The sequence below is a fragment of the Suncus etruscus genome, chromosome 5 (genome assembly GCF_024139225.1).
Source record: "Suncus etruscus isolate mSunEtr1 chromosome 5, mSunEtr1.pri.cur, whole genome shotgun sequence".
NCBI classification, from domain to species: Eukaryota; Metazoa; Chordata; class Mammalia; order Eulipotyphla; family Soricidae; genus Suncus; species Suncus etruscus.
In genome coordinates, this window is record NC_064852.1 from 17,867,387 (window position 1) to 17,891,667 (window position 24,281).

Below are 24,281 nucleotides of genomic sequence, written 5' to 3' on the forward strand. Positions count from 1 at the left end.
CTGACATGGCTCTGAATTCAAGTACCATCCTGCATCCATGGTTGGGGACAGAGTTCTTCAGCTCCTGAGGTGAAAGCTTTCAAGTGTTATCAGGAGGCAGTTGCTATTGGGGAGCATTGCTGAGGAAAGACGAGGGAGTCAGGATGGGGTGATTAATGCCCCAGAAGTTTCCTCCTTTCCCCACTGTCCAATAGCCTTGGTGACCAACAATCAGAGCCCTAGTGCATTTAACCTGCCCCCATCTTCTCCTGTTCTGGGGTCTTTCATGCAAGAAAAAAAAATTTTTTTGTTTTTTGGGTCACACCCGGCAGTGCAGAGGGGTTACTTCTGGTTCTATCCTCAGAAATCGCTCCTGGCAGGCTCAGGGGACCATATGGGATGCTGAGATTCGAATCATGCAAGGCAAATGTCTTACCCCCATACTATCTCTCCGGCTCCCAGGAAAATTGTTTTAAAAAGAAAACTGAACTGAAAGAAAATAAAGGGCCCGGAGAGATAGCACAGCGGCGTTTGCCTTGCAAGCAGCCGATCCAGGACCAAAGGTGGTTGGTTCAAATCCCGGTGTCCCATATGGTCCCCTGTGCCTGCCAGGAGCTATTTCTGAGCAGACAGCCAGGAGTCACCCCTGAGCACCGCCGGGTGTGGCCCAAAAACCAAAAACCAAAAAAAAAAAAAAGAAAAAAAAAAGAAAAGAAAAACTTAAAGGAAAAAAAGAGGGAGGGAGAGAGAGAAGACCTGAGGAAAGTGACCCCAAGTTCCTACCTTGTATCTCACCAAGTGGAACCATGATCAGGTTGGATTTACCTGCCTTCCGGAATTTCTCCCATGGAAGTGTTCTCACCGCAACATTCCCCTGGTTGTACTTTTATGGTGGTGATCCCATAGAGGTGCTTCTGTGGGAATTATACAGTGGTGGTATTCTCATGGTGTGGTGCTCCCATGGAGATGCTCAAGTGGCATCCATGGTAGTGGTCTCATAGTAGTGCTCCTGTCTTGGCACTCCCCTGGTGGTGCTCCTTCTGTACCATCACTCCCATGGCATGCCTCCGAGGGCGCTGCTCCTATGGGGGTGCTCCCTTGGAAATGCAGAAGAAATAAAACTTTCCCAGTGGGCGCTTTTCATCCTTCATCTGGCCAGTTCAGCACCTGGAAAGAACCACTGAGGTGAGGTTGAATTTTATATCCTGCTTCCCAGTGGATGCAGAATGGTGCTTTAGTCCAGAAATGCCATGTTGGGAGCTGGAAAGATAGCACAGCTGTTGGGCATTTGCCTTGCATGCAGCGGAACCAGGACAAACAGTGGGTTCAAATCCTGGCATCCCATATGGTCCCCTGTGCTTGCTAGGAGCGATTTCTGAACATAGAGCCAGGAGTAACCCCTGAGTGCTGCTGGATGTGCCACCCCCCCAAAAAAAAACACCCCACCATATAAAAATGTCATGTTCAGGGATCATGTATTACTGGGGATGCAAGTCAGGGCTTCTCACCTGCCGGGCATATGCTTCACCACTTGTGCCAGTCCGAAGCCAGAGTCTACATACTTCCTTGCCTTAGATTTGGAGTAAAAGGTTTGACTTCATGGCCTGAGTGCTGTAGCACTGTGACCGAGAATTTACTAAGAGTGTCCCTGCCATAGCGCAGTGGGAAGGGTGTTTGCCTTGCACACAACTGATCCACATTCGATCTCCAGCATCCCATAGGGCCCCCTGAGTACCGCCAAGAATAATTCCTGAGTGCAGAGCCAGGAGTAAGTCTTGAGCATGATCGGGCGTGGCCTGGAGACAAACAAAAAATGTTCCCAAGGAAAGTTGGACACAAAACAAGATGGGATAGGAGGAAAGTTGGACACAAAACAAGATGGGATTGGCTGAGTCCTTTATTAGGCCCTGACACGCAGGACATCAAATATGTTGCAGCCATTTAAGATCTTGGATTGAAGAGTTTGACCTTCTGGAAAGATGTTCTCAATATGTGGCTCAGTGAAAAGAAACAGGTTAAAAATAACATCTCATTTCAACTTCAGTAGAACTGCCGCTTAAAAATAGCCTGCATATACATATATACGTGCAATGTATTTGTATGTGGATAAATCGGCACAAAAAACTTTTGAAGGTTGGACACAGAAATAGAAATGACTTATGCGGGTAGCATTTCCTTTATTTCCTGTGTGTCAGCAATTTCTGTGCATATGGCCCCAGTCGTAGCTGGCCCGAGCTTCAACTCTGCACATACATGGCCCAAAGCTGCTGCCCTCTCTGCCACTCTCTGGCCATGTATTTTGGGGGCACACTTCTCTCCCTCTCTGGAACCTTTGCTGTCATTTTCTTCTCTGTAAAAGATGGGTAAGACCCTGGTCTATAGCACTGGGGAAGGTCCTGATGGTGACCCATGGAAAATGGGTTCATGAGGCCTGGGAGAGAAAGTCTGAAATGCCAGGATCACTGGGTGCTGCTGACTCCTGGTGCTGTGCTCACAGATCACTGCTGGCAGGTTCAGGGGACCATATGTGATGCCAGGGACCAAATCTGGGCCAGCTGCACACAAGGCAAATGCCCTACCTGCTGTGCTATCATTCTGCTCTGATTCTTTTTTTTTTTTTTTTTGGCCACACCCAGTGGTGCTCAGGGGTTACTTCTGGCTGTCTGCTCAGAAATAGCTCCTGGCAGGCACGGGGGACCATATGGGACACCGGGATTCGAACCAACCACCTTAGGTCCTGGATCGGCTGCTTGCAAGGCAAACACCGCTGTGCTATCTCTCCGGGCTCTGATTCTTGACCACACATATCTGCCGGCAAAATGGGACTCGAAGCATCCCATGGGGTCATTCCGCTTTTGCCTTCTGGGATGGTACATCCCACAGCAGAGCACAGACATGCCAAGATTGTTATACCCAGATTGGGGGATTCATGTGGGAAGGGATTAGGTACCCTCCCTGACTTCCCAGAATTCTTGTTGCTGGATGTTGGCTCAGAGTGATGGTGCTGCTCTGGGCCTCGATGTCCAGGGGAGGAAACTGAGGCTTGGGGAGGTTCAGAGGAACCCTAGGGCTGATGAAGGCTCAGCCAGGATTCTCCTTGGCATTTGAGAAACTATTGGGGATGATAAGAACTCAGAATTCCTGAACTCAAAACAGTTCCCCAAGGGGTTGGAACCATAATAACAGCAGGGAGGGCACTTGCCTTGTACACAACCAACCCGGGTTTGATCCTCAGCATCCCGTCGGGTTCTCCGAGCCTACCAGGAGTGATTCCTGAGTGCAGAGCCAGAAATAAGCCCTAAATGTCACCAGGTATGTCCCAATGCTCTTGGAGGATTTTTCCAAGGGATCTGTCTACATCACTGTAAAATGTGTTCCCAGGCTTGGTTTGAGTTTCAACCCCGTTCCTGGTTCTCTGGAAGTTTGATCTGTTCTCAAAACTCTTCCCTCTACTCCATTTCAGATACCCACCAAGCAGGCAGAACCACATGGTGAACCCTATTTCCTCAGCACCCCAAAATACCTTAAGGAATCCTCTATAAGGCTTCTCCAGCTCTCCCCTACTCCATGCTCAGCCTGCCTGGTTTTCTGTCGCTCAAAAGAGTGAAATTGACTGAACCAGAGAGATAGCACAGAGGTAGGGTGTTTGCCTTGCATGTGGCAGATCCAGGACAAACCTGGTTCAATTCCTGGCATCCCATATGATAACCCTATCCAAGAGCAATTTCTGAGCACATAGCCAGGAGTAACCCCTGAGCGTCACCGGGTGTGGCCTCCCCCCACAAAAAGAATGAAATTGATACCCCAGGAAACTTCCAAATCTCCCCCACTAGAAAATTGAAGCACTAACCCCACCAGACCACTACATGGTTCACGATATGGAACATTTCTGTCTCCCTAGCAGTCCCTGCTTCTCTTCCAAGTAACCCCTACTCTCCCCTCCGCACCCCTGTCTTCCAGACAGCCTCTGTCCTGCATTTCCACCTGGGATGTGTTTGGCCGGTTCTCCGACTTATCCTATAAATGGAAGCGGAACGTCTGTGTTCCCGACTCTGGGCCCTGTGCACAGCTGTGTCTCTGGAGGCCTCTCCATGCGCCTGGGCTGGGTTGGGAACTGGCTGTTTCCTTGCTGAGAAGCATTTGATTATAGGAAATACCATAGCTGTTTATCTCCACTGATGGACGTTTGGGTGGTCTCCAGTTCTGGGGGATGCTGAGTCCATCTGTAAGGAACATTGGTGTCTGGGGGAACATGGTTTTCTCAGGCCAACACTCAGGCACTACGTCCCTGCTAAAGGAGGGGCATCTTTAGTCTTCTAGAAGCTTCCATCGCCTCCTATAGGACTGGCCCCATGGGCATTGCCACTGGCCGAGGATGGACATTCCATTTCTGCTCAGTTGTGGATGTGCTTACTGGGTGGTTTTGCTCCTGTGTGTCGGTGGCGACTGTTGTGTAGTCCCAGAATATTGCTGGCATTCTTCTGTTCTGGCATCTGGAGTTTCTATCACATGGACAGGGGTGTGGGTATTGAAAGACGAGGAGCTCTGATCACAAGAACTGAACACTGGGGTTGCCAGAAAGCAGCTAGGGGCTTCTCTCCTTGTCCCCAACCTCTGTGTGTGTTCCAGTTCAGAGTTGGGCTGAGTGATCTGAACCTGTGAGCTTTTCCCTTACTGCTCCCCAATTTGCAAGGATGCCTCTGCTGGGGGCTCCTGGTAGAAATCATGCCCCAGCCAGCCGAGGAGAACCCGCTTGCTCCAGTGCCACCCATCCAATGGGGTTATTGTATCTCTTTCTCTCTCCCCTGCAGACATAGGCCCCGTGACCCTTACGGCTGACCCGGAAGTATTCCAGAGAGCCCTGAGAGAGCTATACGTGCAGGTGAGCTGCCCTGCTGCCCCTGTCACCACAGCTTAGATGGTGAATCCCCAGAGCTGCTGGGACTGGGGTCTGTGCCCCTTACTTGACATCCCAGTTCCAAGTAGGGAGCTAGCTTGATGTAGGAGTCGCCAGAGGGGCCAGAGTGATAGCATAGTGGAGAGGATGCTTGCCTTGCATGCTGCCAATCCAGATTGAATCCCTGACATCCCATAAAATCCCCTGAGCACTGCCAGGAGTGAGTCCTGAGCACAGAGTCACTGCTTGGTGTGACCCTCCAAACAAACAACCCCCCCAAAACGAGACTCCCTGGAGTCTATGAGGGAGATGCCAGGAAATGTCAGCTCAGATGCCAAACTAGATCCAAACCTTTGTGTTGGAACAGATGCTCCCCACTTCTGCCTGTACCCCCATCCCCTGACACCACATGGAGCTTCCTGGAGGTGGGGAATGAGTGTGGATCCAGCTCACATGGAGTGTTGTGGTGGGTGAACAGGAAGTTAGCACTGGTCAACATCCCAGCTATCCCTTTTTGCTCCTGCACTGGCGCTCCGAGTGGTGTTGGATTACTGGGTCCTACACTATTCAGTATTCATTCTAAACCCCAGGGAGTGATCTGGTGTTGGATTACTGGGTGGGGGAAGAGGCAGGGGGCTTCCCTCTCTCAGTATCCCCCAGCCTTGCCCAACACGTGGCTTCAGTGGGGTTGGGGCTGGCAAGATGACCACACCACCTGCCAGTGTAGCTGCACCAATTCAATAACTATTGTGAGGCTGGAGGTGGAGTGAAAGTATGTGGGGTGTGATTCTTAGAGACAGGGGAGTTAGAGGGGGTCTCATATTCAGGTGGTGGCCAGCCCTGGTTCAGTGCCTGCCCAGTGTCCTCAAGCATTGCCAGGAGTGACCCCTGAGCATGGAACCAGGAATAAGGTCTGAACACCACCGGGAGTAGCACTCTTTTTTTTTTTTTGGTTTTGGGGTCACACCTGGCAGTGCTCAGGGGTTACTCCTGGCTCTACGCTCAGAAATCACTCCTGGCAGCTCGGGGGACCATATGGGATGCCGGGATTCAAACCACCGTCCTTCTGCATGCAAGGCAAAATACGCCCTACCTCCATGCTATCTCTCCGGCCCTTCTCATTGTTTCTTTATATCATAAAATATCTTCTTTTTTTGGTTTGTTTGTTAGATTTTGGGCCATACCAGCCAGCGCTCAGTGGTTACTCCTGGCTCTATGCTCAGAAATCGCTCCTGGATGGGCCCGGAGAGATAGCTCAGTGGCGTTTGCCTTGCAAGCAGCTGATCCAGGACCAAAGGTGGTTGGTTCGAATCCCGGTGTCCCATATGGTCCCCCGTGCCTGCCAGGAGCTATTTCTGAGCAGACAGCCAGGAGTCACCCCTGAGCACTGCCGGGTGTGGCCCAAAAACCAAAAAAAAAAAAAAAAAAGTCGCTCCTGGCAGGCTCGGGTGACCATTTGGGATGCCAGGATTCAAACCACAGTCCTTCTGCATGCAAGGCATGCAGAGGCCCTACCTCCATGCTATCTCTCTGGCCTCAGGAGTAACACTCTCGATACTAGAAATAACCGCATTGGGCGAGTGAATTTCTGCTCCTTAGAGACACCCAGGGGTGGCTGAGAGATGGATGGTGAGGGGGAAAAAGGGGTCCATGCCCCCTTGCAGTGAGCCTCAGGCAGTACCCCTTCATTGTGTGACTCTGTCGGCAGGGGGGCGGTGACTGCCCCGAGATGAGTGTGGGGGCCATCCTAGCCGCTGTGCAGGCCTCCAGCCCCAACTCCTTCATCTACGTCTTCTCGGATGCTCGGGCCAAGGACTACTACCGGAAGGACGAGCTGCTGCGGCTGCTGCAGCTCAAACAGTCACAGGTGAGGCCAGGCAGGGTCCCCACATTCCCCTCAGTCCTAGAAAGCAGGGGCCTGGCCAGATTTTACCCAGTTTCTGCCCAGGACTGGAGAATTCCCAGTGTCCAGCTCCAGGTCCCCTGTTCTCAGACTAGCCAGTTCTGGGCCTTTCTCTCTGCCCTAGTTTCTGTTTCCTGCTGACACCATGTCCAGAACAATCTGGAAGGTTCTCACTTGGGGCCCAGGGGTATTAGTATCCCTTGCTTCCTTTAGAGAGATGTGGGGACCTTGCTGTATGTGTCCCTCATTGTCTCAGTCAGGCTGTGCTGTGCTGGTGGGATCCTTTGGGCTGATCTCCCCCACTGAATTCCTACTCAGTTGCTTCTCCTAAGCTGGGCCAGCTGCAGGCTCCTCAGGGGTGTGGAGAGTGGAAGGTGTTGGTGGACAAGCCCAAGCTCCCCGTGGTTTTCTCAGGTGGTGTTCGTGCTCACGGGGGACTGTGGGGACCGCACACACCCCGGCTACCTGGCCTATGAGGACATCGCGGCCACCAGCTCCGGCCAAGTGTTTCACCTGGGCAAGCAGGAAGTGGGACAGGTGAGTTTGTGCCCACCTGCCTCATCCCCGTACTCCCAAAACAAAACCAAAAGACATAAACAGACTGACCTGGGCTCCCTGCCTTGCCCAGCTGCAGCCCAGCTCAGCTCCCACAATGCCATCAGCTCCAGTGGAAAGAGTCAGAAATGCTGGACAGAGCCTTGAGCCTCCTATCTCTGGGTACCAGGCCTGTCCCCTGTATCCCCGCAGGAACTAGCCGTACCTGGGGCTCCCATCATGTGGCGTACGGTAGGGACTAGACTAGGCCACTTAGACAATTGGGGGCCAAGGCATCTGGTGGGTAGTTCCCTCGGACTGATGGGGTATCGGCCCCAAGATGGCCTCATCCCTTCCTGAGTGGAGCAGACCCTGGGGAGGGGGGTTTGCCCATGTGTGACTTCAGCCCCCAGACTACTCCTGCTACAGTGACTCTGGGGTTAGGGGGTAGGGAGTGCAGTGGGGTTCACCTGGTGGCACAGGGTGTGAGGGCACAGTCCAGAGGGGTCTCAGCACCATTACCTGTGGGACAGCCTGGGGGACCCCAGCACCCTCACACCTGGGAAGATGGGTTGCTTATCTGGGGAAGGTCCTCTCAGGAAGGGGGATTCCTGTGTGTAGAGGGGGTCCCTCTCTTGTTGCCCACTTCCTCATTCCTGTCCTGACTTCTCTGAACATGCTTCTGAGCTCTAGCAGGGTCCCCCCCAGTCCCTTCTTTTTAGCCTCCCTGGCTGTCAAGTGTCTCCTGTGGGGAGGAGTCCTGGGGGATGATTTATTGGGCAGTGAACAACCGAGCTTTCGCCATCTGGCCAGGCCGGCAGCGCCAGATTCAGTCATTTCTTCCCTGCCGGCCTGTCACAGAGGATGAGCTTGGCCAGCCCTGGCTCCCGACCCCACTGTGCTGGGTCCCGGCACATCTGGAAGCGATCGCCTGGGCCAAATAAAGCCAAATAAACACGGCACTGGTCTGATGAAGGCTTGTATGCTCACCAGGCACCCAGATTCCGCTCGAAGGGCCCCTAGGGCCTGGCCTCACTCCCACCCCATCACCTCTAGGACTTTGCCTACAGGGGTCCAGCATGGCTGCAATCACCCTCCTCCGGGCCAGGGCACATGCTGCCCCAGTGGGGGGTCTGGCCAACCTCTTCCCTGATCAGTAGCCTGACTCCTGGGCATTTTCCTGTACCAGAACATTCGAGAACAAGCTTGTAATGACAGTTGCGACACGGCGTATGGGTGTGGGACTTGTTTGGACGGGAGAGGCCACTGCCTCACGGTAGCATTTCTCTATTCTGATTTCTCCCGGACCCCCCCGGCCCGACCTGGCCCCCCTGGGAAGGAGAACAGGGGTCAGAGAGAGCTGAGACTGGACTCTCAGGGGACAGGCACCTTTCACAGGGCCAGCTTCTGTGTGTCTCTTCAGCTGGAGCTGGGGAGGAGACTTCCAGGCACCCTGGCGGGCCCCACCACCGTGGGTGGACAAAGCCCTGTCCCCCCATTCCCTGGCCCCTCCCCCCACTTGGCGAAGACCAGTGGGGACTTTTTGAAGAGGAACGTTGCTTAGAAAGCGAGGCAAAACAGGAGAGGGAAGCGGGTCCAAAGATACAAGCAGACACAGATGTTTCTGAGCATGGGATGCTTCTGCCGTGATGATAACCCAAATCTTGCTGGAAAACTCAAGACACGTGGGGTGGCTCAGAGGAGCTTGAGCAGAAACATATTGTCTAAAGTTCACACGGAGCCTCCTGTTCTGTTCCCTTTCCCTTCTGAACACCATAGTGCCTACCCAGGCCCCAGGCAGACACTGCTATGCCGGGTTGATCTGGTCTTTGATCAGACATACAGGATGGCTCCTCTGGGTTAGATGCTGCTCCTGTGCTAGCTTGGGTGGGTATTGAAGTTGGGCACCTCTTTCCTTTTCAAATAGCTTTTATGACAGTTGTTTTGGAGGATGAGGGATAGAGTTTGAACCTGCACCTTGTTTTAATTTTTTTTTTGTTTTTGTTTTTTTGAGCCACATCCAGTGATGCCCAGGGGTTTCTCCTGGCTATGCGCTCAGAAATTGCTCCTGGCTCAGGGGACCATATGGGACACTGGGGATTGAACCCAGGTCCATCTTGGGGTCGACCATATGCAAGGCAAAACACTCTACTGCTGTCCTATCTCTCCCACCCTGAATCTGGGATCTTGGACATGTATTCCACCCCTAAGCTACACTACTAGTTCTCAAACAACTTTTTCTAAGAAAAGACGGAAATATTTCAATGCTCTACAAACTCTTCAACCCTATACAGGTGGGTTTTATTTTGGAAGCTCACACCTGGTGATTCTCAGGGCTTACTCCTAGGTCTGCACTGGCAGGCTTGGGGACCATATGGGATGCTGGAGATTGAACCTGGGTCAACTGTATGCAAGGCAAATGCCTTCCCCACTGTACCATTGCTCTGGCCTTGATATTGATTTATTAGTAACTTTTTGGGGTTTGGGGCCACACCTGGCAGTGCTCAGGGGTTACTCTTGGCTCTACACTCAGAAATTGCTCCTGGTAGGCTCAGGGGACCGTATGGGATGCTGGAGATCAAACACAGGTCAGTCTTGGGTTGGCTGCATGCAAGGCTAATGCCCTACCCACTGTGCTATCACTTCGGCCTGATATATATTTATTTATAACACCAGGACCATAAGTAATTCAGCATGGACTGAAAAAAATAATTGAAAAAAATAAATGAGGGATAGTACAGGAGTTAAGCCTTGTCTGCAACGACTCTGGTTTTCTCCCAGGCACCGAATGGTCCCCTGAATATTTCACATTCGGCCCTAGATACTGCCAGGGTGACCCCAGTTATCCCTGGCACGACACATGCAAATATTGCTGCACCCCCAAGTCCTTGCCTTGAACTGCCAGCCAGATGGGTCAAGAGTCACCAAGAGAAACAGAATATTGTGCTGTATGAAGTCACTCAGAAGGGGGAGATAGAGAAGGGCTGGGCTTGGAGCTCACTTTTGCTAACCTGGGGTGCCAGTGCTGATCTGGTACATAGCCAGGCTCAGTTTGCATTTGATTTCCAGTTTGTTATGGAAGCTTCCAGTAGTGCATTATCTTGGATAGAAATGACTCTTTCTGGAGACTTTTCCTTTCCCTCCTCCCTGGTTTGTTTGCAAAGGAGGAAGTGTGTTTGGGTCTGCTGGGGTTTGGAATTGAGTCAGGAACCTTTGAGATGGGCCTTGGGTGAACCCCTTATGACTCTCATTCCCCCCCCCCCTTAGATGGGAATGTTCCAGAGAAATCTCTCGGGCTCAGGGAGCCTGAATGTAATTAGCACCAAACACAGTGCAATAAATGCTCACATACTGATTATAGTAACACCATGGTGAGAGAGAACAATTATTTCCAATCGACCCTGGTTGAACTAACTTCATTTTTTTCTTTTTGTCTTTGGGTCACACCTGGAAGCACTTAGGGGTTACTATTTTTTGGTGGGGGCACACTCAGCAGCGCTCAGAGGTTACTCTTGGCTCTGCACTCAGAAATCGCTCCTGGCAGGCTCAGGGGACCATATGGGAAGCCAGGAATTGAACCCAGGTCCGTCCCGGGTCAGCTGCATGCAAGGCAAATGTTTTACCATTGTGCTGTCTCTCTGGCCCCCGATCTAACTTTTGATAATTCCATTTGCCTTTGTGTTGTGACAAACAATGTGGGGCAAATTTGTTTGTACTTGCATAGAGACAGTAAGATGGTAGATGGGAGATTGGGGACGTGGTGAAGGGAAGGCCACATTGATGGTGGGATTGGGGTTGGAATATTTCATACCTGAAACAACTGGATCATGAACAACTTGGCAAATTACAGTTTTAGGATTAAAATTAGAGGAAAAAAAATAAAGAATTGAGGGTTATAGGTGAATGGGGAGAAGGGTCAGGAGAGACTATTGTGGTTTTTTTAAAAAATTATTTTATTTTTTTGTATTTTGTTTTTGGGTCATGCCCAGTGGCGTTCAGGGGTTACTCCTGGATCTGTGCTTAGAAATCGCTCCTGGCAGGCTTGGGGGAGCATATGGGGTGCCGGGATTAGAACCATCATCTCCTGGGTTGGCTGCATGGAAGGCAAACACCCTACTGCTATGCTATCTTCCTCCCCCAATTTTTATTTTAAATGCTTTTATTTTGTTTTTGTTTTTGGGTCACACCCAGCAGCGCTCAGGGGTTACTCCTGGTTCTTCGCTCAGAAATCGCTCCTGGCAGGCACAGGGGACCATATAGGATGCTGGGATTTGAACCACCGTCCTTCTGGATGTAAGGCAAATGCCCTACCTCCATGATATCTCTTCAGCCCCAAATACTTTTTTTCTTTAAATGTTTTTGGGGCCATACCTGGCAATGATCAAGGGTTACTCCTGGTTCTGTTCTCAAGGGACCCTATGGAATGCTGGGGATCAAACCTGAGATGGCCGTAAGCAAGACAAATATTCTCCTTGCTGCACTATCTCCTCTGCCCCCCAGGAAAGACTATCCTGAACTACAGGTTCTCTCAGTCCTGCTGGGGTGGGGGGAGCCTAGTCTGAGGCCTCCTGGGGGGCTGATGGCAAACTGCACAGGAGTGGGGGACAACCTTGCTCCTTGGGTCATCTCTGACTAGGAGGCAGTTGGAGGACTTCATGGAGGTAGTGATGGTGGCCATGGGTGCCTTCCTTAGGGTGAGACTCTGGTGGCAGCCAGGAGGATGATGATATGAGTGAATCTTGGCAAAAGCAATAGCCCAGCAGGGAGAGCATTTGCCTTGTATGCGGCCAACCAGCGTTCCATTCTGGCATTCTATAGGGCCCTCTGAGCACTGCCAGGAGTGGTTTCAGAGTGTAGAGCCAGGAGTAACCCCTGAACATTGCTGGGTGTGACATCCTTCACAAAAAGACAAGACTGTGGGGGGCTGGAAATCCACAGGCGGCCCCACCAAGTTGGCAGCCTGCAGACACCATCCATAGGTCATGTCTGGCTGGGTGGTGCCAGCGCCTCCTGCTACTGCCCTGCCCAGGTTCTGCGGTGGGTGGAGTCGGCCATCCAGACCTCCAGGGTGAACCTGCTGACCACAGAGCATGAGGAGGGCGGCGAACACCACTGGGACATCCCCTTCGACCCCAGTCTCCAGGAAGTGACCATCTCCCTGAGTGGACCGGGCCCCCAGGTGGAGGTTCGGGACCCACTGGGTATGTACTGGGCCAGGAGGGATCAGGGAGAAGGGGACTACAGGGTGGGAGCTGCTCAGGGGCTGGGGAGAGGTCAGGTGCACAAGAAAGCAGGGGACAGGGAAGGGTCCTTGTAGTGAGGTTCTTTTTTTTTTTTTTTTTTTTTGGTTTTTGGGCCACACCCGTTTAGTGCTCAGGGGTTACTCCTGGCTATACGCCCAGAAGTCGCTCCTGGCTTGGGGACCATATGGGACGCCGGGGGATCGAACCGCGGTCAATCCTATGCTAGCGCTTGCAAGGCAGACACCTTACCTCTAGCGCCACCTTCCCGGCCCCTGTAGTGAGGTTCTTGTGGGGAACAAAGATTTGGATGGGGACCTGAGCAATAGCACAGCAGGGAGGACTTTTGCCTTTCATGTGGCCAACCCAGATTCAACCCCCAGCATACCATAGGGCCTATCAGGAGTGATGTCTGAGCACAGAGCCATGAGTAACCCTTGAGCAGTGCCGGGTATAACCCAAAACTCAAAGCCAAAACAAAACATGAAACAAACAAACTAAAAACCCATAAAGAAGCAGATGGGTAGTCTGGGGTTACAGACCCATTACAACCCACTCTCCAGTGTCACTTGGAGCCCTCAGTCTCTGAGGACTTCATGAGTAGCCAGACATAGGTTTGTAGCCTCTATCCCAAAACCTCCTTGTTAACTGAGGCCCCTGAGCCCCTAGATTAGGGCAGGGCACTCATAGGGACCTTAGGGAAAGATTGGGACTGAGCAGAACTCGGGGACCCTCACAGGGAGAATCCTGCAGAAGGACGAGGGCCTCAATGTTCTCCTCAACATTCCGGACTCAGCCAAAGTGGTGGCCTTTAAGCCCGAGCATCCTGGGCTGTGGTCCATCAAGGTAAGGGTGCACGCTTTCTGGGGTCCCAGTGGTGTTGGTATTGGTGGGGTATAGATAGGCTCAGACAAGGCTGCAGGGATTGGCAGAAGGGGTGAGGGAGAGGACATATCCAGGCCAGTACTGTAGCTGGGGCTCATTTCTGTCCTTGTGGGGGCACATAGGCCATGCCTCCTATCTTGCAGAGGCAAGGGGCTCCTAGCTTCTAACCTCAGGTTGGTTAGGTCCAACAGCCACCTGTCCAGGAACTGTATAATAGCACCTCGCATCATGGGCTGGGTCTGGGTGAAGCATGGGCAGAGGGGTGCGGGGTGGGGTATCCCATGACACTGCCATCCATCCTAGGTCTACAGCAGTGGCCGACATTCCGTGCGCATCACCGGGGTCAGTGACATTAACTTCCGAGCCGGCTTCACTACTCAGCCTTCATTGGACCTCAACCACACCATTGAGTGGCCTCTGGAAGGTGGGAGGGTTCTTCCCTGGAGCTGGGGTGGCTACGATGGGGGGAGACCCTGGACTCCAGGTGGAGGCCAAATTTCTTCCAAACCACATGACAAGGGAATTTGGACAAGAACATCAGCCCCTGGGGTGGGAGCAATTGAACAGCGGGAAGGGCTCTTGCCTTGTTTGTAGCTGACCCAGGTTCAATTCCTGGCCTCCCATATGGTCCCCTGAGCCCACCAGGAATGACTCCTTGAGAACAGAGCCAGGAGTAAGCCCTGAGCGCAGTCAGGTATGGACCTCCCTGCCAAAAACATATCCATATCCAGGGCCCAAGCAATTGCACAGCAGTGGGGCAAGTGTCTTGCACACAGCCAGCCCTGCTTTGATCCCTAGCATTCCACAAGGTCTCCTGAGCACCACCAGGAGTGATTCCTGAGTACAGAGCCAGGTGTAACCTTGAGTACTATCAGATGTAGCTCAACCACCAACACCCCCCGAATTATCTATATCTCCCCCAAGAGCTTGATCTTACACTCCCCTTCCCACTGATTCCCCTTCTTTTTCTTCCCACGTGCATCTGGAGCCCCTCTTGGCTATCCTGGCCACCCCTCATACTGCACAGCACTGGCAGTTTACCTGGCTTGGGAAGTTACTGGCCCCAAAGAAATGGGGGATTCTGATGGGTGTGTGTCTGGGAGACATGTCCATGCTGGTGGATCCTGGAATGTTGAAGCTGGAAACGAACATGTTCCCATTGCCTTCAGTATGAGAAGATCAGGCAACCCCTCCCGGTTTCATCTGCTGCATCCTAAACTGGCACAGGCTGGTAGTTTCATGCCAGGAAATGCCATCTGGTGGCCATCAAGGTCCCAGCTGGCACTCTGGAAAATAGGGTCACTGCCCACAGGGCCTTTCAGGGGATTGTTCTGGGACCAGACCCTGGAGAGTAGGTGGGGCCCCATGTATCCCACCAAGGACAACCCAGGAGGCTGAGTGTCCCCTCCTATGTCTGCTTGTTAATGTCTGTTCTTCCTGCCAGCCCCTGTGGGGGTCCCTGCCAGACCCTGAATTACTGCTGCAAAGCAAAGGGTGACTCGCTTAGTGTGGGTTTATTTTTGCCAATAGCAATGTGGTGGTGATGGTGAGGCAGGGAAATAGGCTTGAGGTTAAAGGCAAGAGATGAAGCAGCTGGATTCATAGACGTGTGTGTGTGTGTATACATACATACATACACATATGCACACATGTTTCCTGGGGCCTGGGCGAGCACAGAGGTTGGAGCACATGCCTGGTGTGCACAAGACCCCAAGTTTTTTTATTTGTTTGTTTGTTTTATTTTGGGGCCACACATGGTGATGCTCAAGGGTTACTCTTAGCTGTGCACTCAGACATCACCCCTGGCTCAGGGGAACCATATGGGATGCCAGGAATCAAACCCAGGTCTATCCTGGGTCAGCTGCGTTCAGGGCAAACACCCTACTGTTGTGCTATCGCTCCAGCCCAAAGACCCCAAGTTTGATGCACACACTGCTTGTCCCTAGCACTGTCTGTGTGATCCAACAACTCCTAAACACTTGGGCCTAAACAGCACATCTTGAGTTTCAGCAATGGTTCTGTAGGATATGTGCTGTGGGGTCAGATGTTACCAAGTGTGGCCTGGGACCATGGAGCACTGCTGGGAAAGAACCAAATGGATAGCAGCACTATGCTAAGGGAAAAAGAGGAAGAGAGAAGAATGAGAGGAAAGGAAGGAATGAATAAATGAATTAATGAACGAATGAATGAAGGGCCAGAGCAATAGAAGGGTGGACATTTGCCTTGCATGCAGCCAATCCAGATTCTATCCCCAGCATCCCATATGGTACTCCCAAGCTCTACCAGAAATAATTTCTGAGTGACAAGCCAGGAGTAATTTCTGAGCACTGCCTGGTGTGGCCAAAAACCCAAACAAACAAACAAACAAAAAACAGAGGGAAGGAAGGAAAGAGAAAGGAGAGAGAAGACAGGAGGGGGAGAAAAAGAGGGGTCTAAGAGATAGCTCAGCTGGTTTGAGTGCACGATGTGGGAGCCCAGATTTGAGTCATGTTGTGTGTGATCCCAAGAGCACTACAGGGAGAGAACCCCAGGCTGCATGTGACCCAAAACCAAAATGGAAATAAAATACAATTGAGAGAAGTTTAAAGCCAGTGCAGGGATGAAGCCATGAGAGAAGGCAATATTGCAGGGAGGAGTGAATGCAGGGGAGAAACAGCAAAGGGGTGACAGGGGAGAGTTAGTGCAGGGATGGGTCAGTTAGGAGAGAGTCATTTTAGGGTAGAGGCAGCATAGTTGACAGCCACATCAATAGTGGGTAACCTTAAAGAATTGATAGTGTGTGTCTGAGGTGGACAGACCTAGGAAGCTGACTAAGTGGGGGTTACCCACACAGCTGGGAGTCTTGGGAGCCCTTCTTGGATTGTCAATGACTCTTCAGAACCCCCAGAGCCTTCATGGACTACTCCAGGCACCCCTGGATGAGAAACTCAGGCGTTTGAAAAGAGGAGGCCTGGCTGAATTCCTCTGTGAACCCAGAGAAACGGGCAACCCTGGTGCTGTCCTGTGCTCGGGTGAAGCATTTCACACAAGGCAGACAAGTGTCTGAGTAGACTTGGGCATTGCCTGGGCCCCAAAAAGTTCTTGGAGGGCCCAGCCTGGCCTGCTTGGCCCCAGGGCTGCCTGCGATGCCTTCGAAGTCCGGTGAGGTCAGGAAGCCAGGGCTGGGGAAGGTGTTTCAGGACCATGGACAGCAGGCCGGGCGCTGCTCCTTCATTTCCCTGCCTGGCCTTGGTGGCTGCAGGCAAGATGGCTGGGCTTGTGGCCAATCACAGAGCCCAGCACAGATGCCAGCCCTGCTCCTGCCGCCTTCCATTCGCAGGGGTGCCCATCTCCCTGGTGATCAACGCCACCGGCCTACAAGGACCTGGCCGCCTGGACTCCGTGGAGCTTGCCCACAGCTCGGGGTGGCCCCTCCTGACTCTGCCCACATGGCCCCTCACCAATGAGTCTGACCAGCAACTATGGGGCGGGCCCCCCTTCCGTGTCCCCCAAGAGCGCTTCTACCTCAAGGTGAAGGGCCAGGACCACGAGGGAAATCCTCTTCTTCGGGTTTCCGGAGTGTCCTACAGTGGGGTGGCCCCAGGTGAGTAATTGCCAATTCCGATGAGCCCCAGTTCCCTGGGTCATGTGGAGGAGGCCTCTTTCCTTCTGGAAGCCTTCCCTGATTGGATTGGATTAGGAGTGTTATTTGTTAGCTGTAATGGCAGTGAGCTATGCAAGGTGCTGTGCAGAGATGCTGAACATGAAGCTCTTTGCTTAAGAATTTCCTATGAAATAACTTGTCCATCTATATACTCAGCTTGACAGCTGTCTATTCTATTCATTCATTTACCCTATTATCCACCAACCTATCCATCCATCCAACTATTCCTCCACCCATTCATTTATCCATTCATCCATCATCCGTCCACCATCCATTCATCCATCTGCTGATCCATCCCTCCATATACCCATCCATCCATCCATCCATCCATCTACCTACCATCTATTATTTTATCCACTCATCCATCCACCCATTTCCCCACCCATTCATCCATTAACCATTCTACCTATCCATCCATTCATCCATCTACCCACCTATCCATTCAACTATTCTACCTACTCATCCATCTAACCACCCATTATATAACATCTTTTTAATCCATCTACCCACCTATTCATTTATCCATTCATCCTCCCTCTTTAACCATCCATCAATTTATTCATTCACCATTCATCCATCCACTCATTTATCCACCATCCATCCACCCACACACCCACCCATTCACACATCATTTCCCATCGCCCATCTACCCACTAGTGCTCCCTTTTCCATGTATACATGCATGAACCCATCTGTCCACCATCTGCCTATTAGCTCACCCCTTCATCCAGTCATCTGTCTGGCATCCATCCATACATGACCCACTCACTCATCCATCTGTCTATTAGTTTGTTCACCCATCAACCCACCCCCCACACCCATCTGGGCATTTAGCACTAACCTAGTCACTGTGGACATTGGGCAGAGCTGCAGACTGGTATCATAACTACTCTCAGGATCCTATCAGGCCACACAGCAGTTCCCCCTGTCAGTGCCTGAGCTGCCCATTCCACCAGTGCTGGGATTCCTACCCACTTTAGAGATGAGTCCATGGGGCTCCCTGCCTACCAGGGTCTCCAAAGTCCTGGTAGAAAACTCTTAGGGGGTTCAGTGGGTGAGGGACAGGCCCACTGCCATGCCAAACTGCAACCATGGGCTACATTAAGCACCATTGTGGGTGCTTTGTGTTGCTTCCCATGGTGGCTTGTTACTGACCTCTGGACATCCCGTGGTGTTACCATCCAACCAATGTCTGGGAGATGACTCAATTGTGACTTCTTTGTCAATAACCCTGCAGGGGCCCTGTGTTCTCTGGCCATGCAGCCTCCTGCCTCTGCATCTGCCATCTTGGGAGGAGTATGGCCTGCGGGGAGGGCATAGATGGAGTGTCTGGGAGATTCCTAGATCCCTTTTTGCTAGGGGCCTGAACCAGGACATGCGCAACAAGTAGGGGCACAGGGAGGAGTCCCTGATGCCTGTGAGAGTAGAGTCCTGCAGGGCAGGGGAGTTGAGGGCCTTTTCTTTGCACCTTCCTGCCTCCACTTTTCTGCTGTGGTTCCTACTTACCCTCCTTAGCCCTTACAGCAACGAGGAGGAATCTTTGGGAAGGAATTATGTGGGAGAGGCAGGGCCAGCACCTCTTCTCTGTTCTCTGCGCTGGATCCTGGAGGTTTTGGCTCCTGCTCTGTCTCTTTGCAATGGTGTGAGGTGGCGGGGAAGAGACAGGGATGCACTTTGTGGAGTCAAGTTTGCTTCCACCTCTATCTTCTTCCAGACCTGGAGCTGGGAGTCTGGCTTGGATCAGTCTGGCTGGGGTGGGACCTGGGGTCTTGAGCTTTGCCTTGGCTTCTGAGGTGTTGGAGTGAGTGTTAAGCCCATCTGAGGCTGCAAGACCTGACACCCCCTCCCCAGGGATGTGGCAGACAGCCGAACGTGATGTCATGGCCGCCCCCAGCTCTATGCTCAGCTACCTCATTCCACCCCTGCTGCTTGGGCCAGTCCCTTCCCTCGGGTGGGAGTCAGGGAGAGGCCCAGCACCCCACCCTGCCAGCTGCTCCCCTACTGCCCCACTGAAGTCACTCAAGCCGCCAGAGAGGGGGCGTCAGCTGGAAAGCAGGGCTAAGAGGAGGCACCCTTCCCGACTGTGAGCTCTCTGGCGTCTGTTCTGTTTGCAAGATGACTGGGATTGTGCATTCGAGTCCTGCGACTGTCTCCAGCCAGGTCTGTTTGCTCAGAACAGCAGCCAAGAGGGCCTGGAGTGATAGCGCAGCGTGGAAGGCATTTGCCTTGCACACGGCAGACCTGGGTTCTATCCCTGGCATTCCATAGGGTCTCCCAAGCCTGCCGAGAGAGATCCCTGAGCGCAGAGCCAGGAGTAACCCCTGAGCATTGCTGGGGGTGACCTCCAAACAAAAAAACAAAAAGAACCAGGCACCAGAGGGCAGGGACACAGGTTGGGTGTGGAACACGGGCTTAGTAGCAGGAGCCCTGAGTTATGGTCCCCGAGGACCCCCAGGAGTACACATCTGAGCTGAGCCAGAGACAGCCCTGAGCACTGCTAGGTGTGGCTTTGAACAAATGGGAGATTCACATGCAGCACCTTCGGGAAGCTGAATCTAAGGGTGAAAGACGGGAGTCCCCTCCCTCTCCTACCCCAACTACCCTTTTGGGGGCCCAGCTGGGCCACATTTCCCCAGTTTGGGGTGGTGGACCCAGGCCCAGAGCCCATCTCTGCTCACTGTAGTTACCTTCTGCTAAATGGAAAATGTGGATACAGTGCTGAGGGAGGCCCAAATGCTGGAGCTGGAGGTTGGGGACTCTCATATTGGAGCTGGAGTTGGGGACCCCGCCTAGTCCCTGGGGGTCAAGCCCCAGCACAGGGCCAAGGTTCGGTGCAAACAGCAGCAGGTTCTGAATGCCATTCTGCCCGCAGGCACCCCGATTGTCAGCATGCCACCCCGGATCCATGGCTACCTGCGCCAGCCCCTGCTGGTCACCTGTTCTGTGCACAGTGCCCTTCCTTTTCGGCTGCAGCTACGACGTCGCGGGGCCCGGCTGGGCGAGGAGCGGCACCTCCTGTGAGTGGCCCAGGGTCCGAGGCCAGAGGGGGCGTTCAGAGATGCACCTGGGTCTCAGTCTTCTCGTTCTCCCAGGAACTCCTGGTTGACTTGGAGGGATTGGACCATCAACCCCTGGGGGTGTCCTGGGTTTTCCCCAACTTCTGGAAAACTTACGGAGGCAGGCTCGGCCTCCTGGGTGTTGGGACAGGAAGAAAGGCACAGTTGGAGGGCAGGGCCAGAGGATAGGATCCTGCCCAGGTTCCATCCCCAGAACCTCATATTTAAGCCTCAAGACTGATCCTTGAGCACAGAGCCAGGAACCAGCCTTGAGCACTGCCTGATGTGGCTCCCCTTAAGCTGGAAGCTCACTTTTGGGGATCACAAACAGGTGTGACCCCAGTTTTCCCCTTTCCCACCAGCCTCCTGGAGAATTTTGGGGTATCTCTTCTGGGCAGTTTCAGGATACAGGTCGCCTGGAGCTAAGCCAGGCTGGGAGGTAGAATCTAGGGGAGAGGAGGTGTGAGGTTGGTGGGTTGAGCAAGAGGAATGAGGAGGCAAGAGGTTGGAGCAAGGTGCATGCGGGAGGGGGGTGAGAGGGTAAAAAGGGCCTGTGACCCTCCTGTGCTGCTCTGTGTCCAGGAGCTCCGGGAATAGCAGCTGGGAGTTCCCGGTGGCCTCCACAGCAGAGGAAGGGACGTACGAGTGTGTGGCAGTCAGCCCTGCCGGCACGGGGCGCGCTCAGGCCCATGTCATCATCACAGGTGCATCCCCCTTCCTGCCCCCTTCCTGAGTCCTGGGCCATTCCCCACTCTGGGCAGCCCATGGCCCTGTCCCTTGAGAGTGCTTCCTCCCCGCTCCCGCTGGAAGTGGAGCTTTGGTTCTGAATTTGACCGCTGCGAAAGTTCTGGCTCTGCTGAGGGGCAGAAAATCGCTTCGTGTTCATCGCCTCTCGTCTCAAGGGGGCCCTTTCTCTGGCTGAATCCCCCAGGGTGCAGTTTCCAGCTCTGAGGGTGTGAAATGTGGTGTCACTGGTGATATATTGTCGTGTGCAAACACGCACTGGCAGGCGGGGATGGAGGGGGGCGCGGCATAAGTTCTCTTGGGGCGGTGCCACCCCAGCTGGGGAGCAGATGTGCTGGGCTGACGACGTGTCCTGCAGTGGCTGGTGCTTTTGTGGGGTGCCCGCGGTCGGCCGGGTGTGGCTTGTCCCCTCTCAGCCTCTTTGTACCTGTAGATCCACCACCACAGTTGGCCGCTGCCCACAATGTGACCGTGTCGCCGGGGGACACTGCCCTCCTGTCTTGCCGGGTCCTGGATGAGGCGCCCTTTAACCTCACGTGGGTCCGGGGCTGGCGTGCACTGCCCAGGTCGGGGGGCAGAGTCTCACAGCTGGCCAATCTGTCCCTGGAGCTGCGTGCTGTGGTCCCTGATGACAGCGGGCAGTACCAGTGTGTGGCCAGCAATGCCAATGGTCTCACCAGAGCGTCTGTTTGGCTTCTGGTGCGAGGTGAGGATTTGCCCATCCATCCCTACTTAGGACCCCTGCCCCACATTTCCATTCAGCAAACTTCCTTGATGTGTCCCTGAAGGCCCCTCACCTGCCCAGACAATACAGCCAGCAGGTCTCATGGGTCCTTTGAATGTTTCTGGAACCTTCCACCAAAGAGTTCTAGTGCTTCCTTGCCCCAGTTTGACCTTACTCCCTGATCTCTCATTTCCCTGCTGCTCCCCAAAGCCATGCATTGGGGTGTGTCTCTCTCACCTCTCACCCTGTGCACAGTTGGCTGTGCTCCAGTACTGAAAACTCCTGGAAGAAAAGGACCTCATGTGCTTGGCAGGGCTGGGCCAGTGCTGATGGGGGGCTGGAGGGAGGAAGACCCCATCTGGATGATAGAGGAGCAAGATGATAGATTCACAAACTCTCCCCAAGGCAGGTTCTGTCTGGACAGCTGAGCCTGTAGAGAACGGGGATTCTTCAAGGCCAAGGGGTGTGGACTGGCCATGTGGGGTGTGAGGGTCCAGATTCTGAGGTTTAGCCAGGTTGGCTAAGAGCCAGACTTAGCTGTGCCTCTGAACTCTGACTGCTGAGGGCATTGGCGCCTGAACCTGAAAGTCTGTAGTTTTGATATGAGGAGCCCAAGGGGACCCAGAGACCCAGAGTGAGAACCAAGATGGTCTCAGGGATACCTGAGAGGTCAAGCTTCATCCTTGGTGCCTCCAGGTCACCTGGGAACTGCTGGGAGTGGTCCCTGAGCACCACCTGTATGACCTTCCCAAACCTAAATAAAGGAGCAGGGACCTGGGGACCACTCAGGCTGCTGGGGAGGGGCTGGCTCTACCCTGGCTGTTCTTATCACCCCCCCCCCCCAGCTCACTGGGTTCTCCACTGAGAGAATAGGGGAGCTGGCATTACAGGGTAGGGAGGAGGAAGTCACTCCCCTGTGGCTGGGATGGACCCACTTCCTGCAACTCAGGCCTTGGATTCCTTCCTCTCTGACTGGCTCCTTCCCCCCTGTCCCCTCTGAGCTGCAGAGCCCCCCAAGGTCAGCGTCCACACCACATCCCAGCGCTTTTCCCAGGGCATGGAGGTACGAATCCACTGCTCGGCCTCAGGATACCCTGAACCCCACATCTCCTGGAGCCGTGAGGGCCGTGTCCTGCAGGAGGGTGGCAGGTGAGAGGGGGAGAAGGGGACCAGGTTCTCTGGGGGGAACTTTGTGGTGTTTGAATGAGTGGGGGAGTTTGGGGGGGCCCTGGAGCTGTGTCCCTCATGGTTGTGTGACCTCAAGCATGTTGTTCAACCTCTCTGAGCCTTCTGAAGATGTGTCGAGTGTGGAGCTCACGACAGTCTCAGACTCAGAGTAGTCCCCGGCCTCTGACAACTGCACGAATGTCACAGGCAACCGCATGTGACCCACTCTGACTCCACTCCTCTCTTCTTCCCTGTTCACAACTCCAGGACCCGTGTGGACGCCCAAGGGACACTGGTCATTCGGGGAGTAGCCCCAGAGGATGCTGGGAACTATAGCTGCCTAGCTGCCAATGAGGCTGGCACAGCCCAGGAGACTGTCACCCTCTTCTATTCAGGTACAGGGCTGGCAGGCAGCTTTTGGGGGAGACCCTCGTCTTCCACAGAAGTTCAGGAATTGGTGGACATGGTTTTCTTGGGAAGTGAAGATTCCTGAGTGCTGCTAAGACAAGGAATTTTTCATGGAAGATGAGAGGTGGAGGGTAGGGAAGGGAATGGAACATTCCAGAAGGGGAGGGTGCGAAGGCATCAAAATTGGATTGGACTGGGTTTAGGGTTCTTTGGGGGCTGTTAGAGACCCTCTCGCTGCACAAGGTTTGGGTTTATGCCAGGTTCAGTGTGAAGGAACAGTAGGGGTGGTTTCCAGAGCTTATGAACTTGAAATCTGGGGTAGGGTACATGGGGGTGCTTGGCTATGGTCAACTTTGTACTCCTGCCACTCTCGCAGAACCCCCGGCAGTGTCGGCGGTCAGGGCTGTGGTGCTGGCCGCAGCTGGGGAGGAGGCGGTGCTGGAGTGTGAGGCATCTGGGACTCCCCCACCCCGGATTATCTGGTATCGAGGTACGTGGGGAGAGGCGGGCTGAGAACTGTAGATGTTACAGGCATCATGCCCTCCTGGACACCCTTTGCACCCAGATATGTCCATGTCTGGCCATGACTGTGGTCAGTAATTTGCTCCAGGCCCATGGTCAGTTCTCAGCTAAACCAAGCATGGGGTCAGCTGTGCCATGGGGTCCATGTCCACCCACATTGTCCACCCACAGCCAGACTGCCTATGTGGGTCCTGGACACATCCTGGGGGTTTGGGGCTACAGTGGCCACAGCCCTCACCTCTCAGTTAAATCTATTGAGTTCTTTAGGATTTAAGATGTGCCCTGGTTAGCGGGGAGGACAGGACCAGCACAGGAAGAACAAAAGCCAATCAGAGCTGAGCATGGCCAGCAGCGTGGCCAGGGGTGTGGCTTGGCATTTAAAGGCCTTTTATTGTTTGAGGAGGGGGCCCATGCCTGGCAGTGCTCAGGGGTTACTCCCAGTAGTGCTTGGAGGGGGGTGTCATATGGGATACCAGGGACCAAGCCCAGGATTGAACCTGTGCAAGGCATGTGCCCCCCCCACTGTGCTATTGTTCCTCCCCCAAGAAGCCTTATGTGGACTGGATCTACTCACCAGAA

General features: G+C 53.5%; 1 protein-coding gene across 1 annotated transcript in view; it reads left to right on the forward strand.

Moving 5' to 3' along the window:
- HMCN2 (hemicentin 2) overlaps positions 1–24,281 on the forward strand; it is a 145,846-nt gene that overhangs the window by 37,194 nt on the left and 84,371 nt on the right. The window contains 13 exon segments of the mRNA XM_049772813.1: positions 4,791–4,861; positions 6,585–6,743; positions 7,194–7,316; positions 12,343–12,514; positions 13,293–13,399; positions 13,742–13,862; positions 16,758–17,021; positions 19,954–20,098; positions 20,720–20,841; positions 21,315–21,587; positions 22,613–22,754; positions 23,040–23,167; positions 23,557–23,670. Of these exon segments, the coding sequence (XP_049628770.1) occupies positions 4,791–4,861; positions 6,585–6,743; positions 7,194–7,316; positions 12,343–12,514; positions 13,293–13,399; positions 13,742–13,862; positions 16,758–17,021; positions 19,954–20,098; positions 20,720–20,841; positions 21,315–21,587; positions 22,613–22,754; positions 23,040–23,167; positions 23,557–23,670 (1,941 nt within the window).